A 9740-nucleotide genomic window follows, 5' to 3' on the forward strand; every position below is an offset into this window, starting at 1 on the left:
ACAAGGATCGAGGATCGAGGAGGCTCTCCTGTTTATACATATTTGCTCAGGATTTCCCTCTGGCTCCTCTCTGGCAAAAGGACGTCTTATCAAACAGCCAGGACTGACAGGATCAGGGGCAGAAATAGTTGGAGGGACAAAAAAAAAAACAAAATGTATTAAGGAAGCCCAGTTGCAGTTGCCGGGATCCGTTGATTTTTTTTTTATTTGATTGATTTGTGAAAATGGAATTGAAAAAAAAAACGTATGTATCTCAAGGACCTGGGGCGCAGGGATTCGGTTTGTTTGCCAAGGATGCAGTTGAGTTTTGGGAGATGTAAAAAAAAAGAAACCCCAGATCAAAAGGTCCTGCACGACATGACGAATAATTGGATAGGTCTTAGGGATAGTTTTTCTCAAAGGTTGACCCCTTTTTTGTTAAAAAAAAAATCTAAGATTTATAATTTAAGTATTTAAACTAAAAATATTGCAAAAAATTAATTCAAAATCCCTTGAAAAATCCTCCAAAAAATCAGACCCTGAAATCCTTTACAATTTTTTGAAAAGCAACTCCCTGAAGACCCATTAGGATAATATATGCTGATCGTAAACGGAGCATTTGTCACTTTTGTGAATTATTCCGGGGAATATCCTGAAACTTGACAAATGCCAAGTGAAATGAAAAATTGACAGGCAATGGAATTTAATTTTAATTTCAATATCAAAATCTGATCGCTTCGGGGGGCGGGTTAAAGGACTAAGGGAATGTCCTGTTTTCACACAGAAATTCCTGTGCTTCTCTCTCTCTCTCTGTGTCAACCTCTCACCTTCAATATTGAAAGGTGTTTCATGGTGGTGGTGGTTCTCTGTCGATTCTCTGGAGAATCTCTGGCGAGGTGAGCACGCAACATTCCGTGCCAGTGGAGAATCAGTCACTCTGCGTCTCTGAAAACGACAAGACGTGTTCGAAACTCCTTCTTCCTCGAAACGCGCTTTTAAAATTTTCAAAAATTTGATTTAGTACTTGTACTTTTCGTTATTCTTTTTTTAAAGTGAACCAGAGAACCAAAAAATTATTATAACTGTGCCAACCGAAAAATACAAAATTATAAATACAATTAAAAGGTAAAGATACAGGAATAAAGATAAAACCTAAAGTGAAGTGAATGAATTAAAGCTGGAGAGAAAAAAAACTGGATTATTGCATGTCTATTAAAAATGCATTAAAGGCAAAAGTGGACCGGACTTTAATTAATATTAAAATATGAAGAAAACAACAGAGCACACACACCCCATAAAAATCGCATTAAATTGCATAAATTGTACGCGTGCGATTTTTTGGGTTTTTTTTTTTTTATGGCCAGGATATGTATTTTATGGTTTATGGGTTTTATTTCGAATGAGGTTTCGAGTGCTCTTGAGACTAAAGCGAGAGCAGCGGCTGCAAAATGCGCAAAAATGTTTAAAAATTTGTGCCCTTCACCTCCTCTAGTACGATCCCACTCCTGGGACTCAAGTGGCCAGAGATCGACACGACTGGTGGACGGTAGGATGGGGTTCAGTAATCAGGAGCAGAAGGAGCAGGAGCAGCAGGCAGCGGAATTGGGAAACAGGAGCAGGAGGCGGTCTAGGAAGGGAGTGTGGCAGCACCACCATTGCTATTCACTATACACAGAAAGAAAAATATATCTTCTGGCAGGTTGTCCAGTTTGATTTAAGATTTTAAAGGCATTAAGTTCAAAATAGTTCTTAGTTTTATATAGATCTTAGAGAAATTAATGAAATATCTATTCAAGAAATTAGAGATTCTAGGTTTTTGAGGTATCTAGGTATCTTTTTTTATATATTTTATTTAAAAACCACAACTTAGAATCAGTTATCTTTATATTCTTAAATATCTGAGGATTTCCTTTGGTTTAAAATTTTAAATGGTTACTATGAAGAGCAGAATCTAACAATTCTTTTCAAGCTTAAATGGTTTCCAGTATAACCATTCTCCAGACAAGAGCTTAGAGCACCCTTTCTCTATAAAAATATATATATTTTTCTCTCAGTGCAGTCGCACCACCCGAGAGCACACGAGACCTGGAAGGTTTCAGGCAAAATCCGCAGCTGGAGGGCCAGTGCAGAAATTTGCGAATCAGAGAAGCTTTAGCGGGCTTTTCCTTTGTTTGGATCAAGGCTTTGTGCCTGTTCAATTGTTCGCAAGGATATGGGGAACCAGAATCGCAACCAGAACCAGTACCAGTACCACTACCAGAAACCGAAACAGCACCAGCCAGTCCCTGCTCCTTGAATCCTTGCCGAGAACCCAAGACGAAACTCGTTCTGTTTGCCAAAGTCCTCTCTCCTTGCAAGAGTTTCCTTTCTATTTTTTGCAAATAGAAAAAAAAAAGCCTAAATAGCCTGATCCTTTATTTAATTATTTATTTTTTTGTTGCTACTTTTAGATATATCTGGAACACAAACATCCACGGCAGCTGGCAAGATGCTCAAGTGGGCTGTCAACCAGCCGCGAAACTCGTATTTGGCCAAGGAGCTGGCCCTGGGAATGGAAACTGGATTGGCGGAGCCGAAGGGATCCAGCTACAGCGAGTTCCACGCCCTGCGGGGCAAGATGAAGCGGAAGTCCTTGAGTGCGATAGTGCCGGGCCCGGGCAAGGAGAACCAGATGACCTCCACTCCGCTGCCGGCCAGCTCACTGATGCCACGGACTCCGCTGCTCAAGGACCTGAGCAATATCCTGGCTACCCCAACGCCTCAGGGTGAGAAAGCGGAAGGAATAGCCCTTGGAGCAGTACCTGGCACCATCGGAGGAGCTCCGAAGTACGCCTGCACGCTGCCCACCTTCGAGGCGGAGTACTCCCCGAGCTCCGTCATCCCGGGGCCTCTGATCGCCCTGCGCGGAGTCGGAATCCCGGACAGCTACTTCGAGAAGCCGCGCTACCTGGAGCAGAAGCCCCTTCCCGCTCCCACCCAGGCCACCACCAACCAGACCAGGTCCTCTAGCCAGATGGGAGACGTGACGCTGGAGAGGATGATCGACGCCATCCTGGAGAGCAACCGAAAGACCACCAACATCCGACCCCCAAGGCAACACAGGCACCGACATCCGCTGCACCACCTGAAGGGCACCACCTCCTCCGCCGCCACCCACTCGCCCACCTACCGCCCCGCCTTTGATCCCGCCAGCGACCTGCGGGAGTACTGGAAGTCGCCCTCGCAGCGGGAGACCTCCCTGACGCGGTTCGAGGAGCGGGAGGTGTGCTCCCCCGCCCGCAATCCCGGCCAGAGCCGCAAGCGCCACTCCCTTCAGGCCCTGCGGAGGCAGCGGGTGGTGCGGCGCAAGCGAAAGATCACCACCAAGATCTCCTCCAGCGTCCGGCAGTCGGCCCAGAAGCTCCTGGCCGCCGCCAAGTCGGGTGGAGGAGGAGCGCATGCCCCCAAGAGGCGACACATCAGCCCGGACAGCGGCCACAACTCCACCAGCGACTTTGAGGAGTTGGATGCGGAGGAGGATCTGAATCCTTTCGGTCACTTTTCGGCCGAGGCCACCACGAAGCGGCGCCTCAGTTTCTCCTTCTCGGAGGATGTCTTTGTGGAGAAGTGAGAAGTGTCCTTCGCTCCATTTTTTTATGTTTCTATTTTTTTTTTTTTGGAAAATCTGTTTGGTTGTAAATTCTAAGATCATCTATTTTTTTCCGAGTGGCTCAAAGCGCAACTATCCTTGCCTTCAAATGAAAAATAAATAAAATAAAACTAAATGTTAACACCCATCCTATAACAATCTAAGAAAATATATTTTTTTTTCGATAAATAAAGAATGAACTAAAAAATAATATTTTTATGTGGTGTTTTTATATATTTTCTATGAGTTTAAATTATATTCTTTATTATATTCTTTATTATAGGATCTATAAGTAATGAAAGTAATGAAAACCCACTCAAAATACTTAGATTTAAGCCCTCAACCATAAAGGGGCTATTTCGAGTTAGTTTCTTATGGTATAATATTTTAAAAAATCTTTAAAATTAAAATTGAAAATTTTTTTATTGCCTTGAAACTATAAAAATTTGATTTTATGGAAGTATAACAACATATTTGATATATTTTCTTGAGCATCTGTTCTTGTCCAGGCTTTTCTTCATTTTTTGTTAAACAATTTGGACATCATCTCATCGGTTTTAAACTTGCAAGTGCAGTCCCTTGAAGAAATAATTTTAAATAATTATTAAATATTACAAATAAAATAAAGTAACTTATTACCGATGGCTTGTTCTTCAAAATAGAGGAAAGATGATGCCCAACCCGGACCATCTCCGGTTTGATTAAACGCTAACGCTATCGCGATTCTTGGGCGAATCCCGCGGCGGGTTGGGCCGCTTGTGTCCGAGGCGTCTAGGACGCGGACCTGATTTCGATGGTGAGGTGTTGAGCACAACCAGCGAGATGTCGGCCAGGCGGCGACTCTCCTCGAGCCGGGCCTTGGCGAGCTCCAGCTGGCGGAGCTTCATCTTATTGGCTTGGATCTGGCGCAGGCGGTTGAGGAACCCCTCCGGGGTAGCAGTGTCCACCTTTTTCGTCACGTACTCGTAATTCTGAATGAAGTTAACGTAGCACTTCTTCTTGCGAGGCTGCTTCGCAGGCAAGTCGCAAGGCTCCTTCGCAGACAACGGCATATCCTCCGGCTCTGTTTCCGGTTCCGGTTCCGGATCGGTCTGCAATAATTCATCATTATCTACAGCATCATTAGAAGAAGGATGATCCTCCTCCTCCTCGGCTGAATTGTCTTCGAAGAACGATGGATCGAAGCGAGGCGTTTCCAGAGAAGCCTCATTGAAGCGCAATCTGCGCCAGAGCAGCACCACGATGAACTCCTCGTGAAACTGGTGGACTAGGCAGCGGATCTCCGCCAGCAACTGCCCAGTGGTATAAGCTCCTATATCGTTTATGTGTGAAGTGAAAGAGTCGGAAGTGGCTTCTGGCTCGGGCAGGACCTTCACATTGATGGCCAGATAAGGACGTTGTATGATAACCCGATCCTCCACAATAATGGCATTGGGCTCGCAGCGAATCCTGCCGACGTACGGCAGCTGGCGGCGGAGCAGACGACGCAGCTCCAGGACGAGAGGGCTAGGCTCGAAAGAGGGATCATCATCGAAATCGCAGGAGTTAGAGTCGCCCCATTCAGAAGCTTCCGATTCGAGTTGAAGTTCTGGGACCTCTAGTTGATCCACCATTTCCTCCTGGTCCTCCTTGTTAGTCTCTTCCTCGTCCTCGTCATCGTCTTTGTGGGGATCTAGCCATAACAGCCTTATGTCCTGCTCTATATCCAGGTCCTCCTTGTCTTCTTCGTTTGATAGTACTATGTCTTCGTGTTCTATATGTGGCAATGTATCCTCAGAAGGTCTAATCTTCTGAAGTTCTACTTCTTGATCTACACCATCCTCCTTAAGTTTATCTGGTTCCTGAATGTCCAGCATCTCCTCTTTATCCTTAGGGGTTTCTGGCTCGGGTAGCCTAATGATATCCAGCTTACAGCAATAACGCAAATCGACGAGGATCACTTGAGGAACCTCATCTTTGCAGGCTTCTTCACCGCCGCCGCCATCCTCCGGTAGAGCGACCGGAGGAGCAGCAGCCACAGGACCTAGCAAGTCCTGCTTGGCATCAAGAGCATCTTGATCGGCTTCCCCTTGATTGGAGAGGGTATCACCTTTGGCATGAGGATCTTCGCTTACCTCCAGTAGTTCCGGCTCGGCTTCCAGTTCCTGCTTAGGTTCTAGTTCCTCCTTGGCTTCGAGTTCCTGCTGAGATTCCACTTCCTCCTTGGCTTCGAGTTCCTGCTGAGATTCCTGATCCTGCTTAGGTTCCGGTTCCTGCTTGGCTTCTAGTTCCTCCATAGCTTCCAGTTCCTGCTTAGCTTCCTCCTCGACTACGACTACCGCTTCAGCTTCCACTAGTTGTGGTTGCGGTGCCTCCTCATCGTTGGCCACCAACTTGGCAGTCTTCAGGCGGAGCAACTGGCGGCAGTAGTCGTACTTTATGACCTCGTAGTCGGTAATCTCCTCGTTAGATTCCGGCGGAGAGTCGAGGAGCGAGATGCGCACTATGGTCCCTGGTGGCAGACAGTGCTTGGCCACTTCCACGGCACTGGTATTTGGCTCGGGAATGATAATCTCAGGCTGGTGTAAATCGAAAAGTAGTGCCCTATCCATGTCTGTAATTGAGTGTATTTACTATCGAACATGACTAGGTGAAACACAAAACATAAATGAGACAGGGGCCCCGTAGCCTAGGGCTTTCCCTCGGGACGGTTCGGAAGTTCGTTTCAAAGCCTACTTGTTAGACTTTTTTGTTAAATAATATTTTTAATTCAAGTTATTGAAAGTGAAAATAATATATTTTTTTTTCTTGGGGTTTGAAATATTTTTTGAAGCTAAAATAATTTTTAGAACCAATAAACAAGACTAAGCCCTTAACTATATGTTTTTAGAATTATTTTTCCCTTCAAAGGACTCTACAAAAAATAACCTCTAACCTTGTTAAACATTTAAAACTATTAATTATAAATAAAGACAAGGATAAGGCTACCGTTTATGACTCCAGGATTACTCAGCATTTAATAGAAGAAACCTACTTCCTTGTTCCGCCCATGAATTCCATCATCATGACTTTGAACTCGAAAATTTCTCAACTTGGACTAAAAAATAGGGTACAAAAATATATATATACTTATATAAGTAGCGGGGGAGACGGTAGTCCTTTTTTTTTATTCAAGACCCTAGTAAAAATGTTGCGGCATATCCTGTGTGTGTCCAGCACTAGTCCTTTACACGGCACTTATCACGCACCTGTGCGCCACCAAATGGAACCACCAACGACCCACGACCAGCAGGACCAAAAAGGACCAAGGACATGGACTACAAAACGTTTCGACATTTGCATAAATTTGCATAGAATCGTATTCGTATTCGTATTCGTATCGACAAAAATTATATGGCTATGGGTTGTCTTGAATTCATTTTTTGGTGTTTCCCGGCCAGGATTCGTGGTCCTTGTTAGCTGTACACCAGCTTAGTAAGCCAAAGGACCAACCAGCCATAACAGCACTGAAAGGAAATAAATAGTTTTTTTTTCAATATTATTTTATACATTTTTTTTCAAGTCAATTTTTAAGTTTTAAAGTGAAATTTTGTTTAAAAAAGTAGGACTTGGAAAATATTTTGGATTTTTTGGGTGATTGTTTCTAGAATTGGAATCAGTTTTGAAGAAAGTATCGTACCGTTTAGACCTCATCAAAATTTGAAAATTATGTAAATATTTAAAAATGTATAAGTTATGTGATTTTTGAAAAATTAACAATATTTTCTATTGTGTGTGTACTTTTCAAAAGTCAAAATTATGGTCGTCTTTATAAACAAAATTGTAACTATAAATTGTAAATTGTAACTAAGAGGGTAATATACCATTAATTTCTTAAAATTTCTTACAGTGCATCTTGTGAACTTTGGAAATTATCGAGCCATAACTAAGTTATGCCAGTTATGTATATAAAGCCATATATATAAGAATGTATGAGGAGATATGTGGAGAAGGAAGGCGGTGTCATGTGGAAAATTGTACGGTAGCCATCTGGCCTGGATACAGGATACAGTATCCCAGGATTGGCAGGACTAGGCTGTTGCATTAAATGTATATTAAATGCCTTTTCGAGTCATTGTTTAAAAATGTGAATTGTGAATTGAAATTTCATTGTTTGCCTTACAGATTTCATTTCTCATTTCTCGGTCTCGACTCAATTGATGTTGCAGAACCAGCTGGCAGGATCTGAGGATCCTTGAAGCAGGACAAAGTGGCGGGGGAGTTGGCACACTCGCCGCTCTGATTTAACGCTCTCTTGCCAAATGTCGCATAAGAGCCGAGCGGAGCGGAGAAAAAACACCTTTTCCGAAAAGTGCGCCAAAAAGGGATCCTGATCCCTGGTCACGAGCCAAGCAAACACAATAGACTGCCAGGACTACTGAGGACGATTCCGAAGGACTCGCCGAAGAACAAGAACAAGGAGCCAAAGAAAAGAAAAGGAAACAAAATCGCATCGTGGCATGCGTCGGCGGTTGAAAATAAAATACAAGAGCCCCTGGGACATCTGTCGACGCGCTCCTTCGGTAAACACCAACGCGAATACACTTAAAAAAATAACACAGATGGGTATATAAACACAAATGGGAAATGTCAGAAAATGGTAAGTTTTGATAGGTAATTTCAAAGATATAAATAAACATAATAATTTTTTTTCACTGCATTTCAGGCTGGGATCCACACAAGACCATGCTAACAAGCTGCAGGATCAAAAAGGAGCAAAGCGGAGCAAAAGGAGTCGGAGGAATTGCTCAAGTGCTTGCCACATGTTGCCTTCGTAAATTGGGAAACAATCGACGAGCCAATAGGGTTAAGTGCCGGAAATGGCTCAAGCCCAGGAAAAGAGCTGCTAAACGTTGCAATTTTGTGCTATTATCAGAACAGGCAGTATGTGGTGGAAATAAGAAGACAGTCAGCTTCGATCCGAAGAAAATTGGCCAAGATATTGAAACCGGAGGGGAAATATACGATATTAAAAAAGGGTTATAGTGCAATAAATAATAACAAGTATAATATAGCTTTTTGATGATGTTTTGATGCAGATTTGTTAGGAATCCTTCTAGAAATCGATTAAGGTATCCCGCTTAAGGATCCGATGGAAATTGTAAAAGATATAGCTTCCGCAAGTGGCATATTTCGCAGCCTCACGATTTTCGCAATTTTTAAAGGGTGTCCATCGGAAAAATTTGAAAAAATTTCAAATTACCTTTTTCTCTAATATTTTGATGCAGATTTATTGAGAATCCTTCTAGAAATCGTTTAAGGTATCCCGCTTAAGGATCCGATGGAAATTGTAAAAGATATAGCTTCCGCAAGTGGCATATTTCGCAGCCCCACGATTTTTGCAATTTTTAAAGGGTGTCCATCGGAAAAATTTGAAAAAATTTCAAATTACCTTTTGCTTCAATCTTTTGATGCAGATTTATTGAGAATCCTTCTAGAAATCGTTTAAGGTATCCCGCTTAGGGATCCGATGAGTATTGTGAAAGATATAGCTTTCGCAAGTGGCATATTTCGCAGCCTCACGATTTTCGCAATTTTTAAAGGGTGTCCATCGGAAAAATTTGAAAAAATTTCAAATTACCTCTTTCTCTAATATTTTGATGCAAATTTATTGAGAATCCTTCTAGAAATCGTTTAAGGTATCCCGCTTAAGGATCCGATGGAAATTGTAAAAGATATAGCTTTCGCAAGTGGCATATTTCGCAGCCTCACGATTTTCGCAATTTTTAAAGGGTGTCCATCGGAAAAATTTGAAAAAATTTCAAATTACCTTTTGCTTCAATCTTTTGATGCAGATTTATTGAGAATCCTTCTAGAAATCGTTTAAGGTATCCCGCTTAGGGATCCGATGAGTATTGTGAAAGATATAGCTTTCGCAAGTGGCATATTTCGCAGCCTCACGATTTTCGCAATTTTTAAAGGGTGTCCATCGGAAAAATTTGAAAAAATTTTAAATTACCTTTTTCTCTAATATTTTGATGCAAATTTATTGAGAATCCTTCTAGAAATCGTTTAAGGTATCCCGCTTAAGGATCCCATGGAAATTGTAAAAGATATAGCTTCCGCAAGTGGCATATTTCGCAGCCCCACGATTATTGCAATTTTTGAAGGGTGT

General features: G+C 42.5%; 2 protein-coding genes and 1 long non-coding RNA gene across 3 annotated transcripts; 2 read left to right on the forward strand and 1 right to left on the reverse strand.

Annotated features, from left to right (window-relative positions):
- Nucleotides 1-930: 930 nt before the first annotated feature.
- Nucleotides 931-3749, forward strand: LOC108133663 (uncharacterized). Its single transcript, XM_017253673.3, has 2 exons — nucleotides 931-1104; nucleotides 2430-3749. The coding sequence occupies exon 2, from the start codon at nucleotides 2468-2470 to the stop codon at nucleotides 3587-3589; it is 1122 nt and encodes a 373-aa protein (XP_017109162.2). The 5' UTR covers nucleotides 931-1104; nucleotides 2430-2467; the 3' UTR covers nucleotides 3590-3749.
- Nucleotides 3750-4011: 262 nt separating this feature from the next.
- LOC108133662 (uncharacterized) lies at nucleotides 4012-6272 on the reverse strand. Its single transcript, XM_017253671.3, has 2 exons — nucleotides 4247-6272; nucleotides 4012-4185 (listed from the first exon to the last, which is right to left on the reverse strand). Exon 1 carries the CDS (start codon nucleotides 6196-6198, stop codon nucleotides 4309-4311), a length of 1890 nt encoding a protein of 629 aa, XP_017109160.2. The 5' UTR covers nucleotides 6199-6272; the 3' UTR covers nucleotides 4012-4185; nucleotides 4247-4308.
- Nucleotides 6273-7242: 970 nt separating this feature from the next.
- Nucleotides 7243-8627, forward strand: LOC108133664 (uncharacterized). Its single transcript, XR_011443326.1, has 4 exons — nucleotides 7243-7408; nucleotides 7476-7675; nucleotides 7751-8225; nucleotides 8292-8627. It is a non-coding gene; the product is annotated as an uncharacterized lncRNA (long non-coding RNA).
- Nucleotides 8628-9740: the final 1113 nt, after the last annotated feature.

The sequence above is a fragment of the Drosophila bipectinata genome, chromosome XL (genome assembly GCF_030179905.1).
Source record: "Drosophila bipectinata strain 14024-0381.07 chromosome XL, DbipHiC1v2, whole genome shotgun sequence".
NCBI classification, from domain to species: Eukaryota; Metazoa; Arthropoda; class Insecta; order Diptera; family Drosophilidae; genus Drosophila; species Drosophila bipectinata.

What these genes read in the sequence shown, in the direction of transcription:
- LOC108133662 (XM_017253671.3), bottom strand. Translation starts at nt 6,198, where the DNA reads ATGGATAGGGCACTACTTTTCGATTTACACCAGCCTGAGATTATCATT.
- LOC108133663 (XM_017253673.3), top strand. Translation starts at nt 2,468, where the DNA reads ATGCTCAAGTGGGCTGTCAACCAGCCGCGAAACTCGTATTTGGCCAAG.